The 18803-nt window shown below is 51.8% G+C and overlaps 2 protein-coding genes across 3 annotated transcripts; one reads left to right on the top strand and one right to left on the bottom strand.

Moving 5' to 3' along the window:
• Positions 1 to 90: 90 nt before the first annotated feature.
• CFAP157 (cilia and flagella associated protein 157) lies at positions 91 to 8840 on the bottom strand. 2 transcript variants are annotated; one of them, XM_012524121.4, is made up of 9 exons: positions 8635 to 8840; positions 6204 to 6475; positions 5373 to 5526; positions 4628 to 4895; positions 3738 to 3868; positions 3328 to 3478; positions 2847 to 3016; positions 2505 to 2691; positions 91 to 2214 (listed from the first exon to the last, which is right to left on the bottom strand). In XM_012524121.4, exons 1-9 carry the CDS (start codon positions 8802 to 8804, stop codon positions 2143 to 2145), a joined length of 1575 nt encoding a protein of 524 aa, XP_012379575.1. In that variant the 5' UTR covers positions 8805 to 8840; the 3' UTR covers positions 91 to 2142. The 2 variants fall into 2 exon arrangements, with proteins under 2 accessions (XP_012379575.1, XP_012379574.1); XM_012524120.4 differs by lacking the exon at positions 91 to 2214 and having other exon boundaries at positions 2427 to 2691.
• PTRH1 (peptidyl-tRNA hydrolase 1 homolog) lies at positions 429 to 5136 on the top strand. The gene is made up of 5 exons (XM_004455625.4): positions 429 to 544; positions 938 to 1157; positions 1385 to 1484; positions 1629 to 1674; positions 1766 to 5136. Exons 1-5 carry the CDS (start codon positions 449 to 451, stop codon positions 1946 to 1948), a joined length of 645 nt encoding a protein of 214 aa, XP_004455682.1. The 5' UTR covers positions 429 to 448; the 3' UTR covers positions 1949 to 5136.
• Positions 8841 to 18803: the final 9963 nt, after the last annotated feature.

Here is an 18803-nt window from a genome sequence, read left to right on the forward strand (position 1 = left end):
GCCGTTGCTAGGCACCATCTCCAGGACGCCCACAGGCTCCGCCCCTCCGGCCCCGGCCCCGCCCCCGGAATCCGGAGGCCGAGTCGGAAAGAGTTTAGAAAACTTTTATTAGACTGCAAGGCTGAGGCCTAAATAAAAGAAAGGACTTGCCCGGTTTCCGCGGGCAAACTGACAAGGCCATAGCGGCGGCGACAAGGCCCCCGCCCCAAGCGGGAAGTTAAGCAAGGGCTCCGCCAGCTCCACAACAAGCTCCATGGGGCCGAGGTGACGCCGCACCCCGGAATGTGCGGGGACTCCCCGCGAGGCCCCCGCCCGGCCGCTTCCGCCCTTCAAAGGCATGGCCGGCGTGGGATTGGACGCTGGCGGCCGCCCCTGCAGAGAGGGCGGTCGCGATTGGCCGCGGCCCGGGTGACGTCGGGGGGCGGGGCCCGGGCCGGGCTGGAGCAGCATGCGGCCGCGCGGCCTCCTGCGGGCCGGGCTGGGCCTGAGTCGCGCCATGAGCCGGTGCCCTTCGGGGCCTCGGGCCGCGGGGAGGCGGTGGCTGGTGAGTGGGGTCCATGCGTGGGGAGGGGCCGGGCGGCCGCGTGGGAGCTCCTGGGCCTAGCTCCAAGTCTGCCGTTGTCTCCGGGCAAAGCAAGCCCCCACGTTCCTTGTCTCCGTTTTCCTCTCTGGAAAATGGGTCCAAAACCACGACCGGCTCCAAACTTCCTGCGATTCCGCTCCTGCGCCAGGCACTTCCTCGCCCCACGCGAGAGCTGCCTGTTTCCACTCGGCCTTTTTGAGTCCCAGGGAGGTTCTGTGCCGTGATCTTACTTAGACCCCTTCCCCTCTCCGGCCCTTGCTCTCGGTTCTCCCCCGGCCTTGGACCCCAGGAGGCGCTGTGAGATCAGTGGTGGCGAGAGCTGTGCTGCCTCAGTTTCCCCGCTACCGCCCGCAGGTGGCCGGCCTGGGGAACCCCGGACTGCCCGGCACGCGGCACAGCGTGGGCATGGCGGTGCTGGGGCAGCTGGCGCGGCGGCTGGGGGTGGCGGAGAGCTGGGCGCGCGACCCGCGCTGCGCCGCCGACCTTGCCCTGGCCCCTCTCGGAGATGATCAAGTGATCCTGCTCCGGCCGCGGCGGCTCATGAACGTCAACGGGCGCAGCGTGGCCCAGGCCGGTGAGTGAGGGCACCGGGGGTTGGGGCGTTGGGGCCAGAAAGGGGCAGACCTGCCTTTCGACCTCCCCGTGCCGCTTAGTTGGGTGCTTAGAGAGCCGCAGTTCTTTCTATGGCAAGTGGGGTTAGTTTCCACCCTTCCTTCAGGAACCTGAGAGTCTGTGGTTCCTGGCACGGCCCCTACTGGGCAGATCCAGTAGTAACCAGGGCCACTGTTTCCCTGTGCCAAGCCGAGCTGTTCGGGCTGACTGCTGAGGAGGTCTACCTGGTGCACGATGAGCTGGACAAGCCCTTGGGGAAACTGGCTCTGAAGCTGGGGGGCAGTGCCAGGTGAGGCCCTTGGGGTGGGGGATAGGAAGCCGGCCTCCCACTTGGTGTAAGAGTAGGGGTGGGGGTGGGAGTGCTGGCCAGGGAGAGAGGGGGAAGGGCGTTGCCCTAGGGAGGTACTAACCGTCCCTCTCATATCCTTTGAAGGGGTCACAATGGAGTCCGTTCCTGCATTACCTGCCTCAACTCGGATGTAAGTCTGCCCCGCATCCTGCGCTGGGGTGGGCGGGCCAGCACGGGCCCCACCACGCAAAGCTCCCTTGGCCCTTCTGTCTCCCCCACAGGCAATGCCACGGCTGCGGGTGGGCATCGGGCGCCCGACACACCGTGGCATGGTAGAGGCTCACGTGCTGGGCTGCTTCTCCCCCGCTGAGAAGGAGCTGCTGCCTCCGTTACTGGAGCGTGCCACTGACCTGCTGCTGGACCACATCCGTGCACGAAGCCAGAGGCCCATATTGGTCCCATGATGCCAGTGGACGCTGCCGCCAGCCCGACTGCAGTGCCCACGTGCCCAGCCGCGTCCAAAGAGTCCCCACGCCAGCCCGTGGAATGTACTCTTTATACAACTCTTTTCCTCTGGGCTGCCCCAGGCTGCCTCTGGAATAAAAGGGGGACTGTGGCCACAACGATCCATTTCTGGAGCAGGGGATTCCTCTTTGTCCTACTTGGGATGCAGGACAACTTCAGGAAGACTGAACTTTTTGAGCCTTTTTGGAGACCTGGAGGCATGGATCTGTAAGATGAAAGATGCAGGCTTGGAAAGGGAGGCCTCCTCAGGGGATCCCACTCTTCTGCTTCTTGTGGGGAGGGGAAAGCATCCAGCGAGCCCCCTCCCGGGGCAGTGGGCATCCCTTTCCCCACTGAGGCCTCGCCACACTTCTCTTCAGCCCATTTTACAGATGGGGAAATGGAGGCTCAGAGAGGTCCAGCCTTATCCCAGAGGCCTCACAGCTGCAGTGTGGCCCTGATTTGCACCAGGGCCAGCTGCCACCTTGCTGGCCCCGGCGCCCCTGACATCCTCACCTTAGTACTGCTGTGTGCCTGGAGGGTTCCCATGCGGGTAGAGTGTGAGAGCAGCCTGAGGTCCTGCGGGTTGGGCGGGATGTGAGCCCGGCGTGGCACCAGGCCCAGGTCCCCCAGCTGGTAGGGTGCGATGCCTGACAGCTGTTGCAGCAGAGTCCCCATCTTGGGCTGTTGGATGATGGGTTGGCTGTGGGGAAGGGGCTGGTGTCGTCACCTCCATTTCACAGATGAGGCTGAGGCTCAGTGAGGCTTTGGGGAGCCAGGCTTCTGGCCCAGGATTGGCCGGAGACAGCACCTCCACCCTGCCTCCCACAGCTGCCCCCTGTGAGGCCACTTGCTCACCTGTCCTTGGGGGCTCTGTAGAACTGGGTCTCCTGGTGGGGACACACAGCCACCGGGGGGCTCAGAACGATGGCTGAGCTGAGCATGGCCAGCAGTTGCTGCAGCATTTCCTTGTGCTGCAGCTGGAACACCACATCGAGGCCGTCGTCCTCCTGTTCATCTGGTTGCATCTGCCAGGAGGGGCAGGCGTGGGCCCGCAGGCACCCTCAGCCCCAGTGCCCACGTTCCCAGAGTGTTCCCTGGCTGTGGTGGGACACACGTTCTCCAGTCCCAAGGCCTTCCAGGGACTCGGAGAGGGAACCCAGCTCCTTTGAGACCTCGAAGGGATCTTTGATGTCCAGAAGCAGAAAAGGGTGGATTTGCTAGGAATCTCAGGGGACAGGGGCCCCCTGACCCTGGCACCAGCCCAGCCTCTTCCAAGAGCTCCCAGGCTATTCTCTCAGCAGCTTCTTGGCCCGCCTGTTACCCACTTCCTGCTTACCTGCAGGATGTCCTGTAGGAAGGAGGAGGCCTGGGTCACGGCTGTCACCAGGGCAGCCTGAACCTTGTGTTCTTTGGTCAGCTCCTGCTGCAGCTGCTGCACCTTGGTGTGCTGCTGCTCCAGCTGCAGGTCCAGCTGTTCTTTCTGGTCCCTGGGCCCAGGATGGGATGAGTCAGCTGCCTTCCCCCCTCCCCAGGCTGAGGCCGATGTCACTTGGGACATGAGCCCTACCATTTCCCTCCAGCCCACAGGGGCCCTCATCCAACCCCAGGCCTCAGGCTGTTTGACAGGCACAGCCTCGAGGCCCCTCTAGACAGAGGAAGTCACCGACCCATTTCATGTGGCAAACAAGGGACTGGGTTCGTGCTTGGCCCCTGCCTGCTTCCGCGGCTCGTCCCCTCTGTGCCCACCTCAGTGTCTGGTTGTCCGTCTGCAGCTGCAGGAAGCGCTGCTCCAGGTGGCTTAGCAGAAGGCGCAGCTGCTCAGTCTCCACTGTGTCTTGCTGCTGCTCACGGCACTTCTCGGTCAGCATGAGGATGACCTGCGGGTATGGCAGGTGGCCAAGCCGTGGGGCCACCACTGGCCTTCAGCCGGCCCTGCTCCCCCAGCCCAGCTGGGCTCCTTGCCCCTGTGCCCAGATGCCAGCTGAAGCCCTGCGAGAGGAAATAACCCACTGGGGGAACCAGCACTACCTTGGGACAGCAGCTGGGCAAAGGCCCAAGCTCCCTGGGGGTGGGCTCAACCTCAACCTGGGAGCTTTAAAGCAAGTAGAGAGGGAGGCGGATTTGGCTGAATGGATAGGGCGTCCGCCTACCACATGGGAGGTCCAGGGTTCAAACCCAGGGCCTCCTGACCCGTGTGATGAGCTGGCCCATGCGCAGTGCCGATGCACGCAAGGAGTGCCCTGCCACGCAGGGGTGCCCCTGTGTAGGGGAGCCCCATGCACCAGGAGTGCATCCTGTAAGGAGAGCCGCCCTGCGCGAAGAAAGCACAGCCTGCCCAAAGAGACACATCCCAGTGTCGCTGACAAGAATCCAAGTGGACACAGAAGAACACACAGTGAATGGGCTCAGAGCAGACAATGGGGCAGGGGCAGGGGGAGAGGGAGAGAGGGAGGGAAGGGAGGAAGGGGAGGAAAGAAGGAAGGAAGGAATAGCTGGGCCCAGCCTGCCGGAACCCCACCAGGAGGCCCCTCCCCCCACCGCTGCCTGCGCCATTACTAGGCTCCAGCCCAGCCCCACCCTGCCAGACTGTGCGCGCAGCGCCCGAGGGCAGGGCCGAGGGCAGGGCTCTGGCGCACCTTCCGGTGGCCTCTGCTGTGCCTGGCCATGACCTTGTGGGTGTTCTCCAGCAGCTCCAGCTGTCTGCACAGCGTGTCCTGGGTGCCCTTGAGCTGCTCGTTCTCCTGCAGCAGCGCCATGCTTTGCCGGGACACCTTGGCCAGCTGCAGGGTCACGCTGTGGTTCTCCTGGATGGCCCGCTTTGTCGTATCCCACATCTGGTTCGTGGCCATCTTGCGGAACTCGTTGGCCACCATGTTTACGCGCTGGATGATCTCTTTCCTCAGTCTATTCGGGATGGGCAGGAGGGAGAAAGGGAGCGGGCAGGGTGGGTGCAGATCCTGGGCTCTCCCATCTCCGCATGGGGCCCCAGAGTAGTCAGCTGGCCGAGCCGCGAAACAGCGCTCCCCGCGGGAGAGGGTGGGGCGACGGACAGGAGAGTTTTTCACCAAGTCCTTTGGTACCTTTTGAATTTTGAACCGAATCAATGTGTTGTTACTTATTAAAGAAATATAATTTAAATCACAAACATGACAAGTGGAAGTCCAGAGGTCCTCCAATGCCACTGTGAGGACTGGACCTGGGGACCCTAATTTTTTCCCACTGCCTCCATAAAGCGGGATTTGGTGGAGCCGGTGGTCTAGTCTCATCCCATTAGAGTCAAGGCTGGGATGCACTTGGACCCGGTGAGGGGCTTCCGAAGGCCCCAGCAGGGCGTCAGCCCAGCCCCAGGCCTGCCCTGCCCGCCGAGGACGCCCCGGCTACCTGTCCTTGTCCAGCACCGACTTCTTCTCCAGGTTGTACACGTAGTCCTTATAGTCGCTCTCCTGCTTTCGCAGCTGGTCCTCCAGCGTCATGAACTTGTCCGTGAGCTCCTCTTTCTGCAGCCGGAACTCCTCCAGGGCTGCCAGCTTCCCCCCTGCCCACCGCAGGGTACAAGGCCTGGTGAGGGGTAGCAACGGAAGGGGGAGGCCCCGGTGGGGGCGGCCCAGGGCCTTCGGATCCTGCCCTTTCCTCCAAGTCCTCTTGTCCTCCCTACGCTGCCTGAGCCAGGGAAGCCTGTCCCCACGCCTTTCCCACCTGTATTGCCTTGGTCTGGGGTGTCCTCCCTCCGTTCCAGTAACCTTACGACGCCCCCTTCAGGCTCCACCTCCTCCTACCAGGCGGTCTCACACTCCCCTACTCTCTTCTCATTAAAATGAGCGACAGCTGCCACTGAATTGAACACTTTCTCCCAGCCAGGCACTCACAGTGTCATTTGAGTCTCACAACAAACCTTGCCAGCTGGGTGACCTTGAGCAAGACCCTTCACCTTTTTTGAGGTACTTCCTCATCTTGTAGATGGAGGTGATAAGATTTCCTGCCTCATAGAATTGCTGGCCCAGTTAAGGGAGATAATGTGTGCCAAGCAGCATGTAAGCTGCTGTTACTCAACGTAGACATAATAGTCCCACTTCTCAGGTGAGAAAAGCCAGGGTCAAAGAGAAGTGCTCGCCCAAGGCCACAGAGATAGTCAGCGGTAGGGCTGGGAGTTGAGGCCTGGATTCCCTGCCTGGTGGCTTGTGCCTGCGGGCGCACCCTGCCAACCCCCCTCACCAAGGATGATGTTCTCCGTGGTGAGCTGGTCCTTGGTCTCCTGGAACTCGTGGCGCACCTGGGCTAGCTGTGCCTCAAAGGCATCCTTCTCCATTTCCTTGGCCAGCTGCAGGCTCTGGAGCTGCTCATTGAGGTCAGCGATCTCATCCGCCCGCTGGTTGAGGGTGCGTTTGAGGAAGGCCACAATCTCTTTCTTGTTGTTGGCTAGCTGGTCAAACTCCTGGCGGAACAACTTCTCCTGAACGACCAGCTCATCCCACTTCCGCTGGTACCTGGGTCGGCGGGGGGGCAGAAGTCCAGGGGTCAAGGTAGAGGCGGTGGCCCCTGGTGAGGGGCCAGGCAAGCCAGGCCCCGGGTGCAGCTGAACCCACTCTCCTGGATTCTCCATAAAGGGCACAAAGTTTCCTTGTGACCTGAATGCAGCCTCATCTCCCACCATGCCCCTTGACACAGCAGCCATGGCTAGACCTAACACTTAATTGTGCCCTTACTGCGTGCCAGGTGCTGTGCTCTGTGCTTTACATTCATTACATCACTAGAATGTAAGCTCGATGAGGGCAGAACCTCCATCTATTATGGTCACAGCTGCATCCCCAACACCTAGAACAGTGTCTGGTATGTAGGAGGGGCTCAGTGTATACTTACTGAATCCTCACAACTACCCATAAGAAAGCAGGTACAATGATGATCATGCCTATTTTACAGATGAGGAAACTGAGGTTCAGAGAGGTGAAGGAACCCTAGTTAGTAAGTGGCAAAATCACAACTTGAACCCAAGTCAATCTTACCCCAAAGCCAAGGCAAACCACCATGTCTACTGCCATGATCGCCAGCTCTTCAGCCCTCCTCCTCCAACACTTTTGGCGCTTCCCAACCTCAAACCTTAGCACCTGTGGTCCCTTCTGCCTGCATATCTGTCTTCCTTACTCTTGTCCATTGAGTGAACCCTAGTGTTGCCCTGAGCCACTGTGGCCCTCTCTTTGGTGCCCTCCTCTAGGATGGCCCTTGACCCATTGAACATTTGAGACCCCATGACATGATGGTTCCTCCACCTGGCAGACACCTTACTGCCTGCACTTCTGTAGTCTCAGGGCTGGCAAAGGGCTCGGCAATAACTGGCAAATGCATATTTCCCAAATACATTCCATCTTGTGTCTCAGTTCAAAGGAAGTTTGTGAATTGTTAAGACCATCACATAGTCAGTGTACTGATTTTCAATGGAATAATTGCTAGAAGTAATTTGGAAAGATGTTTTATTTCATAATTTACTCATCCAACATCTGTTTAAGTGGCTACTGCATCCGAGTGTGCTGTAGGGGGATGGAGATGAATGGCCCTGCTTCGGAGCAAGGAAATGGCCTGATGCTGTGTGATGAGCCTGCAGTTCATTGAGGAGGCAGCTGGCATAGGGGAGCCAGGGAGGCCAGGGCCTAAGCCTGGTGCCTCCTCTTCCTGGGGGTGACTTCTATCCGAGCCCCAGTCCCTGTCTTGGTAATGGGGATGGTTTCAGGACCTCTCTCGTGGGATCATCATGAGGATGCATGAGCGCTCGCATGGCGCTCGCCTGGCACACACAAAATGTTCAGCCAAATTAGCTGTGGTTATCTGCAGCAGCATCTGGGGAAGAACTGCTGTCTACGCATCACCAAAGGGGCTGGTGCTAGTACGTCAGCACCAGGAGGAACCTCGTTGGGGGTGGTGGGGTTGAATGGGTCCTCATATATTTTTTTAATGTAATATTTTTACAGAATCAATAATAAAAAAAATAAATTAAAAAATTAAAATAAAAAAATAAAAGAAGGAAGATAAACGATAGGCAAGTGAACATGTCTCTGAATGAAGAGTTAAGGAGAAGATTCCACCCCACCACCCATACTGCACACAAAACCTGATCTAGGACAAAAAGTCACAGGTCACGAAGGAGGATCAACTTTCCTCACTTACATTTGGGGATACTGAGGCTGAGAGTGGAGAAACAACGGAGCTCAGCAACTGGGTAAGCCAGCACAACGTGCCGCCACTGGCAATGTGTGAATCCCCGGGGTAGTAAGGGGATCCAGAGTGTGGAAGGAGGAAGACAGAGTTTACACCTGTGCCAGGATGCCCATTTCCAATTCATCTCACTGGTTAAACTCTTCCGATTTATCAAGTGCATGCTCCTACACGGCGGGAGCGAGGCAGGGGGAGAGGGGAACTTGTCTGGGGAATTAATTTTCCCTCAAAAACTCAGAGTCTCCCAAAGTTGCCTTTGGGGAAACTGAGGCTGGGAGGGGGGACTGGACCTGACATGGGAAGCCAGAAAACAGACCTAGGGAAGCCTGGCAGAGCCAAGCCTGCACAGCGGTCACCTCTGAGTGGAACCCCTGACCCCATCAGCTCCTGGCACTGCCAAGGCAGCACCAGCCTCTCTGCCCTCCCGCCACCCACCCACCGGGCCAGCCTGTCCTCCAGGTCTCGGATCTGGATGTGGTAGAACTCCCGCGTCTCTTCATCGATAAGTACTTCCATGGACTTGGCTAAGTTGGGATCTTTCTTCCCGCCTTTCTTCTTCTTGACTTCAGGCTCCTTGACCCCCTTGCCAGCCTTCTTTTTGGGAGCCATGGCTGGTGCCAAACACTGCTCATGGGGCCCCTTTAAGAGGTCAGGTGGTTGCTAAGGAAGTTGATTCCATACACAGCAACAAACTGAGGAAGTGAGGCTGGCTTTAAAGCGACACTAACCTACTCCTGGCCAGCCTCCCTCTCCAGGGCAGACAGCATCCTAGAGCCCCTACGCCAGGTGTCCATGACCAGGGATTCTCTAGGATGCTTGGCTCTTGGGGCAGTTTTTTCAGGTCTGGGGAGATCTTTCCTTCCCCCAAAGTGGAAATGAGAGAGCTGGACTATTACAGCTGGTCAGGATGCTAGCAATTATTGTCTAGCCCTTTTGTGCAGATCAGAAGATGGAGGCTCAGAGAGGAAGGGGGACTTCCCCATAGCCATTCAGACCAGAAGAAGAGAGCCACCTGGTCCCCCAGGCCAAGGAGCCCTCCCCAAGGCCTCTGAGGCCATCTTGTTAACTTTTGGTAATGCAGCCACTTAGAAAATCATTCTCTCAGCTTTACCCAAAGCAGGTACGGGGAGTGCTCTGGTAAGAAGCAGATAGTTTATATCAGAGACTCCCATGTTGGGGTCCCAAGACCCAGCAATCCCTGTCCGGAGACTGGTTCTGTTTTTCCCAAATGTTGGTGAAGTGGTCCAACTGCTTAACACTGACTATGGGTAAACGAAGGCCTGCTGGGTAGCTTTGGGCTAGGATGGCAGCAGGTGGGGGACGGGGAGCTGTCCAGGGGCAGATGCCCTGGCTGTCAGCATGTGCCCCAACCAGGCTCTGGCTCCTCTATGCTCCTGTCTCCCAGCCCCAATCTCATTGCTGGCCACGACGGTGCCTGCTGTGTCTGCCACCAGCCCAGGTGCCCCCCGGGACAGCAGCCAGGTCCTCTTCACCTCTCTTGTCCCAGTATTGGCACGTAGCAATAGATGGCTATGACTCTGCCCTGAAAGTCTGATGACTAGATAAGGGGAAGCTCGTTTTTATCTCAACAGATGTGGTTAGTTTAAGGGGCTAGATCTTGTGAACCATAGGATCTTTGGGGAAGGGGCATGAAGAGACTTTGGGGGATGGCAAGGGGCTGGAATCACAATTGGGGCAGTAGTTAAAAGTGGACTCAAGACCCCATCAAGATGGCTGAGTGAGATACTTCAAGCCTCCATACCCCCACAGAAACTTCAAACAACCTGAAAGAACTGGCAGACATCTTTCTCAGGACTCTAGAAAACAGATCTGCAGTTACAGGGCATGTGCTGAATTATTATTTAAAAAAAAAAAAAGGCTTTTTAAAAGCTATGGGATTTCATGGGACTCTGGTTGGCCCCTCCCCCCATCTCCTCGGTTTGGGGAGGAACCCACCCACCTTCCAGGGTGAATCCCTGGTCCTGACTCTAGAGTGAACAGAATGGCTGTCGTGCACATGCTGGGGGCATGGATGTCTGGCCCGGTCTGTCTGGTGGTGGCCTGAGTGGCTCACTATCCCAGAATTTGCGGGTTTGTGGAAGGCAGCTCCCAGAACTCTCCTATAGCATGTTGTGGGAGAGCCTGGGGCAACGGATTACTGGCTGTAGGACAAACTGTACAGTCCCTGGGACAATGAGGAAACTGTTCCCTAGGGAAAATGAGACATTTGTAACAGAGTACTGTAAATGGGGGGATTTCTAGGGCCACAAGCCCTTGCCCCACTCAAAACACATGCTGAGAAAAGGGCAGAGAGGACCCTAAGCTTTGGCCTGGAATTTTTCTCATGCAACCCGTTGTATGGCTATGCACTAAAGGAGAGCATTTGCACAAGTCAATCTGCAAGATGTTTTCTTTTCCTTTTTTTGTTTTGTTTGCTCCTGACATTTGAGGAAAACTCTATCCTTTCATAACCCTAGCTGGATAAAACTTGAGGAACAGACACTTGGGAGTCTAAATTCCAGTGATAACACATTAAAATATCAAAATGTCCAGGTTGCAACAAAAGTTTACAAAACATACAAAGAAGCAGGAAGCAAAGGCCCAGGCAAAGGAGATTAAAGCATTAGGAACTGTTAGAAAGAAAGCTGTACCTGTAAGAGAATAAATGCTCACCCAATTGTGAAGAAGAAAAGAATTTATTCATGATCTTGCAAGAACGGGCTGCAACCTGAGTAAAATGGCTGGCGCGCCACAGGGCAGGATGCTGCAGAATTTATTCCCTGAGCCTGGTAGGCAGATCCCTCCCCTGTTTCCCCATTGGCTGGGTACTCCAGAGGGTACAGCCTATCTGAGAGATCTTACTAACCCACGTGAGTCTCTCCCCCCTGGATTTTTACCCATGTAAGGAGTTGGTGCCGCCTTTCAAACTTTTTTTTTTTCAATAAGATGCAATTTAATTCACTTATCTTCATCTTATTAGGATTGTCAGAGATCATCCTATTTACCAATGAGTTCATACCCCAGGACCAGGAGTTAGGGCTTGAACATATCTTGTGGGGGACATGATTCAGTCCCCAACATTCCACCCTCTGGACCCCAAAAAGACATTTTCTTCTCTCATGCAAAATGCATTCACCCCATCCCAACATCCTCAAAAAGCCTTAAGCCATTTCAGTTAACAGTGCTAAGTCCAAAATTTCATCAAAATCAGTTATAGGCATGGTCTGTCCTGGGGCAAAATCCTTCTCCCTCTGTGAAACCTGTGAAACCGAGAAAGCAAGTTATTTGCTTCCAAAATGCAATGGTAGGACAGACATTTCCATTCCAGAGGGAAGGCGTTGGAAGGAAAACAGGGGTCAAGTGTTGCAAGAAAGTGAAAACCGAGCAGGGTGAACTCCATTAGATGCCAAGGTCTGAAAGTTGTCTGTTGTTTCATGCTTTGTCCTCCAGGCTTGCTGGAAAAGCTTCCCCATCTTTTCCAAGTTAGCCATGCTCTCCCCAAACACTGGAAATTTGGTCCCACCCTCTCCAATCAGCAGGGTGGTGTCCATGCTCTTTCTGAATGCAAGGGTGGCAGCTCCTATCGCTTAGCCCAAGAAGATCTCTTTGTCTCAGACCTCTACTTCTATGGTATTGCTGTTGCTGTCATTCTTTCTTCATTTCATAATATTTCCATCCTTTTCAGTCCAAGCTAGCAGTGTTTCTGCTCATATAGAATTCAAAAAAACCTTGTCAGTATTCCATGTAATTTAAGGGAAGGGAGTCCAAACCAACAGACAAAAGGATTTACAGATCCTTTCTGGATAACTGCATTTCCATTTCTGACTTACTCTGAGATGGCTGATTGAATGGATCCATGAGTTATATGCCTAATCTCTTTAGTAAAGTCGTTCAACCACACTCTTGCATGGCACCCTGTTTTCTGTATACTCACCTCCCAGGAACTCGTGGAGAACCCTGTTAAGGCCACCTTTGGCCCTAGTCTTAGAGTACACTATATGGAAAGGCTGAGAGTTTTCCAAATTATCAAGTGCTGGTTCTTTTTTGCTTAATAGTTCAGTCATTAATTTACCTTTTTCCTCTCACATTAATTATAAGCAGCAAGGATAAATCAGACTATATGTTCCACATTTTGCTTGGAAATCTCCTCAGCTAAATATCCAAGTTCATCCTTTGCAAGTTCATCCTTCGCAAGTTGATTCTTCCATTCAACATCAACACTATTTCAGCAATTTCTCTGCCACTTTATAAAAGTATTGCTTTTCTTCCAGTTTCCAGTAACACTGTTCACCATTCCCTTCTAAGACTTCACTGGAAGCACCTTTAATGACCACATTTCAAACAACATTCTGTTCATGATGATACATGTTTCTCTAAGATGATAGAAACTTTCTCAACACCTTTCCTCATTTTTTTCTTTTCTGAGCCCTTTAATGTCCATATCTCTATCAACAGTCTCTTCAAAACAATTTAGGCTTTTTCTATCAAGCACCATAAAATTCTTCCAGCCTTTAGCCATTATCCAATTCTAAAATCACTTTTACATTTTTAGGTATTTGTTATAGCAGCACCCCACTTTCCAGTATTAAAAACTGTTTTAGTTTTCCAGGGCTTCTATAATGTAACACAGTGCCACAAACTGGTTGGCTTATTGTCTCATAGTTTGGGAGGCTAGAAATCTCATAATTTGGGAAGCAAAAGATATCAGCAGGTCATACTTGCTCTGAAGTCTGTAGTGTTCTGGAGGCAGCTTGCTGGCAGTCAATCTGGTTCTGTCATGTAATGATGTGTCACCTACTGTTTCCTCCTGTGACATCTGGCGCCTTTCAAACTTGATGCCACTTTCAAATTTGGTGCTAGAGCCATTAGAGCCTTTCCCCCTTCTTCTGTTAACTTCAGGGCTGGTTTTAGCTAGTTCCCCTATTAGGATGTAGATAACTGATGTAATAAACCATGAGGCTGATTTTAGTTTCTGTTTTCCACGATTCCACATCTCCTTCATGTGAAAGCTAAACTTAACCCTTTCCTTATAGAACCATCAACAATGGGGACCAGACCTGGGACCTACCACATAAATATGTATTTTTTAAAGTTTCTAAATATGTTCAGAGAGCTAAAGGAAAACACGGACAAAACACTAAAGGAAATTAAAAAATGATAGATGAACACAAAGAGAATATCAATAGAGAAACAGAAATTATGAAAAGGAACCCAACAAAGCTGAAGACCACAGAAACAGCAATCTTAAATTCCCTAGAGGGGTTCAATAGCAGATTGGACCTGTGTATTAGTCCAGGTTCTCTAGGGAAACCAAACAGACAGGCGATACCTGTAATAGCATGAGATTTTATGAAATTGTCTCATATGACCATGGGGATGCACAAGTCCAAATTCCAGGGACTCCTATGAAGGTCCTTGTTGAATTCCCCAGGAGATGCTGCTATCTGAAATAGAGATGGGAATTCTCTCTCTAAATGCTGAAATCACTTCTCCTTTTAAGGCTTTCAGCTGATTGGATCACTTATTGCTGATGGCAGTCTCCCCAGTTGATTGCAGATGTAACCAGCCATTTAAGCCATCTCAATTCACAGATGATTAAAGTCCATGAAATGCCTTTGTATTTCAATTAACCTGGGACTTGCTTGACCAAACTACAGGGCACCATTACCTGACTGCGTTGACTCATTAACCTAACCTTCCCAGTCCACCTTTTGCCAACCTGGCAGTTATCCACATCATCTTAGACCATACTTAGTCTCTAAATAAAAACAATAATAGGGGAGAAGATGTAGCTCAAGTGGTTGAGTGTCAGCTTTCCATATATGAGGTCCTGAGTTCAATCCCTGGGACCTCCTAAAAACAAAACAAAAACAAAAACAAAAAAAAAATAATAACAGGCATATGTATTTATTTTTCTGCCTACAATATTCAACTGTCCTATGTACAACCAAAAATGCAGTAAGTCCCCTAGAGTAGAGTGGGTAATATTCACTCTTAAAGTTGACATCCTTAAATTCTATGACATGAAACTAATACAACTTATGTCAAATGGTAAAGGGAAAGAATAAGGAAGAAAACAGATATTCATTTTATGTACATATACAAATATACTCATAACAAAACAAGGAAGAAATGTTCATGCCGGCTACAGTCCTGGTCACATGGTCAAAATTCATATTTATCACTACCTTCTTCCACTACCATTCCATGTTCCCTTTACCCTTAGCAAGCACCTCAGCTGGCGGTGGTTCTTTGCCTGGTAGGATGACCCAAACCTTCACTCCTAAAGATTCTGGGCCATGGTTAGTCTTGCCTGGATTTAGTTGCTACAATTTTCCATTGATTTTAATCACAGGGCATGGTAGTACTAAGAGAAGCCCTAGGGGAGCCCCTGTATTTCAGGCAAACTCTTTTCTACCTCCACTGTATAGATACAGTCCTATTTCCCCTTGATAGTCAGGACCAGTCACTGTAGCCAGTACAGTAACTCTCTTCTTTGCCTGTTGATTTCAGAGGCATGAGGAGCCCAAAGTGGCCAGGTAGCCATCTTAACTTCAAGTTTAATGGAGTCATTGTTGTGTTCCTTGGTGGAAACACTCCTCCTTTTGGAACCAAGACCTGTAGACCAGTAGAGCCTAAACTTGCAGGGACAGGAAGCAAAATTTTTCCTGATGGATCACTAGGGGTAGTAGTGAGTAGTTCCACTTCCCATTTCTACCCCTTGATTCCTGGACCCATTTATCCTGGCTATGAGAGAAACAGCACCATAGACTGGATGCTGACTTAGAGCATACACAGTCTCCTGGAGAACATTGTCCCAGCCCTGCACAGTATTGCCACCTAGTTGGCACCATAATTGAGTCTTCAAAAGACCCATTCCACCATTCTATCAATCCACCTGCTTCAGGATTATAGGAAATATGGTAAGACCAGTGAGTTCCATAAGCACATGTACATTCCCACACATCGTTTGCTGTGAAGAGGATTCCTTGATCAGAGACAATGCTGTGTGGAATACTCTGGTGGTAGAAAAGACTTTCAGTAAGTCCATGGATGGTAGTTTTGGAAAAAGCATGGTGTGCAGGGAAGTTAAACCCATATCTGAAGTATCTGTCTATTCCAGTTAAAAGAAATTACTACCCCTTCCATGATGGAAGTGGTCCCATGTTATCAACCTGCCACCAGGTAGCAGGCTGATCACCTCGGGGAATGGAGCCTAATCAGGGGCTGAGTGTGGATCACTCCTAGCAGATTAGGCTCTCAGCAGTGGCTGTAGTCAGACTGGCCTTGGTGAGGGGAAGTCCATGCTGCTGAGCCCATGCATAACCTCCATTTCTACCACCATGGTCACTTTGTTTATGAGCCCATTAGGCAATGACAAGAATAGCTGGAGAAAGAGGCTGACTACTATCCACAGAGTGGGTCATCTTATCCACTTGGTTATTAAAATCTTCTTCTGTTGAAGTCACCCTCTGGTAAGCATTCATGTGGTACACAAATATTTTCATGTTTTTTCCATCTCAGAAATGTGTATCCACATACCTCTTCCTTAGACCTCTTTGTCACCAATTTTTCCAATCATGTTCCTTCCAAGTCCCTGACCATCCAGCCAAACCATTGCCACAGCCCATGAACCAGTATACAAACATACCTTTAGGCATTTCTCCTTTCAAACAAAATGAACAGCCAGGTGCAGTGCTCAAAATTCTGCACCTGGGAGGATTTCCCCTCACTACTGTCCTTCAGAGACATTCCAGAAAGGGGCTGCAATGTTGATGATGTCCACTTTCAGGTGGTACCTTCATATCATGCAAAACCATCTGTAAACCAGGCCTGAGTTTTCTCCTTCTCAGTCAACTGATTGTAAGCCCCCCCCAAGAGGCCATAGCTGTGGGCTGAAAGGTGCCATGGCAGGGGTGGTGACCATGGGCATTTAGGCCACTTCCCCATGTAACTTGCTTGTGCCCTCAGGACCTGCTTGAGCCTTATCTTGTATATACCACTTCTGCTTTATAATGGAGTGCTTCTGTTCACACCCATCTTTATGATTTGGTGGGTCAGACAACAACTGGCTCATGATAGGCCACTCAGGTTTCATGGTAACTTGGTTACCATGGTTAAGCATGGTTAAGCATTCAGTCTCTACTAAGGCCTAGTAGTGGGCCAACAGCTGTTTCTCAAAAGGAGAGTAGTTATCTGCAGACATTGGCAGGGCTTTGCTCCAAAATCCTAAGGGTCTGCATTGTGATTCTCCTATAGGGATCTGCAAAGCCTCCAGACAGTGTCTCATTTGACACTTGCAGCTTCCAGTACCATTGGATCTGCTGAATCGTATGGCCCACATGGTAGTGCAGCTTGCACAGCAGACTGGACATGTTGTAAAGCCTCTTCCTGTTCCACTCAAAACTAGCAGGTTTTCTGGTCACTTGGTAAATGGGCCAGAGTAGCACAACCAAATGAGAAATGCGTTGTCTCCAAAATCTGAAGAGGCTAACTAAATGTTTTTTTTTTTAATACTATTATTATTTTTTTATTTTTTAATTTTTTAAAAAATATTTATTTATTTATTTTAATTCCCACCCCCCGCCCCCAGTTGTCTGTTCTCTGTGTCTGTTTGCTGCGTCTTGTTTCTTTGTCCGCTTCTGTTGTCGTCAGCGGCACGGGAAGTGTGGGCAGCGCCATTCCTGGGCAGTCTACACTTTCTTTCGCGCTGGGCGGCTCTCCTTACGGCGCACTCCTTGCGCGTGGGGCTCCCCTACGCGGGGGACACCCCTGTGTGTGGGGGGCACTCCTGTGTGGGGGGGGCACTCCTTGCGTGCATCAGCACTGCGCATGGGCCAGCTCCACACGCGTCAAGGAGACCCCCGGGGTTTGAACCGCGGACCTCCCATGTGGTAGACTGACACCCTAACCACTGGGCCAAGACTGTTTCCCCTAACTAAATGTTATGTCTCTCTTTTGGTCATAGGAAGGGCCAGGTACAACAGCTTATCCTTCACTTTAGAAGGGATATCTCAACATGCCCCACACCACTGGACACCTAAAAATTTCACCAAGGTGGAAGTCTCCTGTATTTTTGTTGGATCTATCTCCCATCCTCTTTCATGCAAATACCTTCCAAATAAGTCTAGAGTAGTTGCTTCTTCTTGATCACTAGATCCAATCAGCATGACATTATCAATATAATGAACCAGTGTGTTGTCTTGTGGGAGAGGGAGACAATCAAGATCCCTTTGGCAGACAATATTATGACATAGGGTGGGAGAGTTGATATACTCCTGAGGCAGGACAGTGAAGGTATAATTGCTGGCCTTGCCAGCTGAAAGCAAACTGTTTCTAGTGGTCCATACTAATGGCAATTGAGAGAGAAAAAAAAACATTTTCCAGATCAATAGCTGCATACCAGGCACTAGGGAATGTTCGATTTGCTCAAGCAATGATATCACATCTGGAACAGCAGCTGCAATTGGAGTCACCACTGGGTTAAATTTATGATAATCCACTGTCATCCTCCTAGACCTATCTGTTTTCTGCGCAGGCCAGAGAGTTGAATGGGGATGTGGTGGGAATCAGCACCCCTGCATCCTTCAAAACCTTGATGGTGGCACTGATCTCTGCAATCCATCCAGGAATCTGATATTGCTTAGCCTTTTTTCTTTTTTTTTTCCTAAGAAGGTACTGGGGTTTGAACCTTGGACCTCCTGCATGTGTGCTTGCTCAACCTCTGAGCTACACCTGCTTCACACAGTATTGCTTTTTTTTTTAAAGATTTATTTTATTTATTTATTTATTCCCCCCACCTCCATTGTCTGTTCTCTGTGTCCATTCACTGTGTTCTGTGTCTGCTTGTATTCTCATTAGGCAGCTCCAGGAACTGATCCTGGGACATTCCGAAGTGGGAGAGGTAATTACCCTCTTGTGCCACCTCAGGTCCCTGTTCTGCTACGTCTTCTTCTTTTTTTTTTTTTTTTAAAGATTTATTTTTATTTATTTAATTCCCCTCCCCTCCCCTGGTTGTCTGTTCTCTGTGTCTCTTTGTTGCGTCTTGTTTCTTTGTCCGCTTCTGTTGTCGTCAGCGGCACGGGAAGTGTGGGCAGCGCCATTCCTCGGCAGGCTGCTCCCTCCTTCGCGCTGGGTGGCTCTCCTTATGGGTGCACTCCTTGCGCGTGGGGCTCCCCTACGTGGCAGGGTACTCCTTGCACACATCAGCACTGCACATGGGCCAGCTCCACATGGGTCAAGGAGGCCCGGGGCTTGAACCGTGGACCTCCCATGTGGTAGACGGACGCCCTAACCACTGGGCCAAAGTCTGTTTCCCTACGTCTTCTTTTTTCTCTCCTCTGTGTCTCTTGTTGCATCATCTTGCTGTGCCAGCTCTCTGCATCAGCTGGCACTACTGTGCCAGATGACTTTCCCTCAGGGGCAGCATTCCCATGCAAAGTGGTACTCCTGTGTGGGCCGCATTCCTGTGTGGGCTGGCACTCCGTGTGGGCCAGCTCACTGCGTGGGCCAGCTTGCCCTCACCAGGAGGCCCTGGACATCGAACCCTGGACCTCCTATATGGTAAATGGGAGCCCAATTGGTTGAACCACATCCATTTCCCCCAGT

This window comes from Dasypus novemcinctus, chromosome 8 (assembly GCF_030445035.2).
Source record: "Dasypus novemcinctus isolate mDasNov1 chromosome 8, mDasNov1.1.hap2, whole genome shotgun sequence".
Lineage (NCBI taxonomy): Eukaryota > Metazoa > Chordata > Mammalia > Cingulata > Dasypodidae > Dasypus > Dasypus novemcinctus.

What these genes read in the sequence shown, in the direction of transcription:
- CFAP157 (XM_012524120.4), bottom strand. Translation starts at nt 8,804, where the DNA reads ATGGCTCCCAAAAAGAAGGCTGGCAAGGGGGTCAAGGAGCCTGAAGTC. An exon ending in TCGGTGCTGGACAAGGACAG is followed by an intron (nt 4,896 to 5,372) that starts GTAGCCGGGGCG and finishes CATCCCGAATAG; the next exon opens with ACTGAGGAAAGAGATCATCC. An exon ending in ACAGCAGAGGCCACCGGAAG is followed by an intron (nt 3,869 to 4,627) that starts GTGCGCCAGAGC and finishes CCATACCCGCAG; the next exon opens with GTCATCCTCATGCTGACCGA.
- PTRH1 (XM_004455625.4), top strand. Translation starts at nt 449, where the DNA reads ATGCGGCCGCGCGGCCTCCTGCGGGCCGGGCTGGGCCTGAGTCGCGCC. An exon ending in AAGCTGGGGGGCAGTGCCAG is followed by an intron (nt 1,485 to 1,628) that starts GTGAGGCCCTTG and finishes TATCCTTTGAAG; the next exon opens with GGGTCACAATGGAGTCCGTT. An exon ending in TTACCTGCCTCAACTCGGAT is followed by an intron (nt 1,675 to 1,765) that starts GTAAGTCTGCCC and finishes TCTCCCCCACAG; the next exon opens with GCAATGCCACGGCTGCGGGT.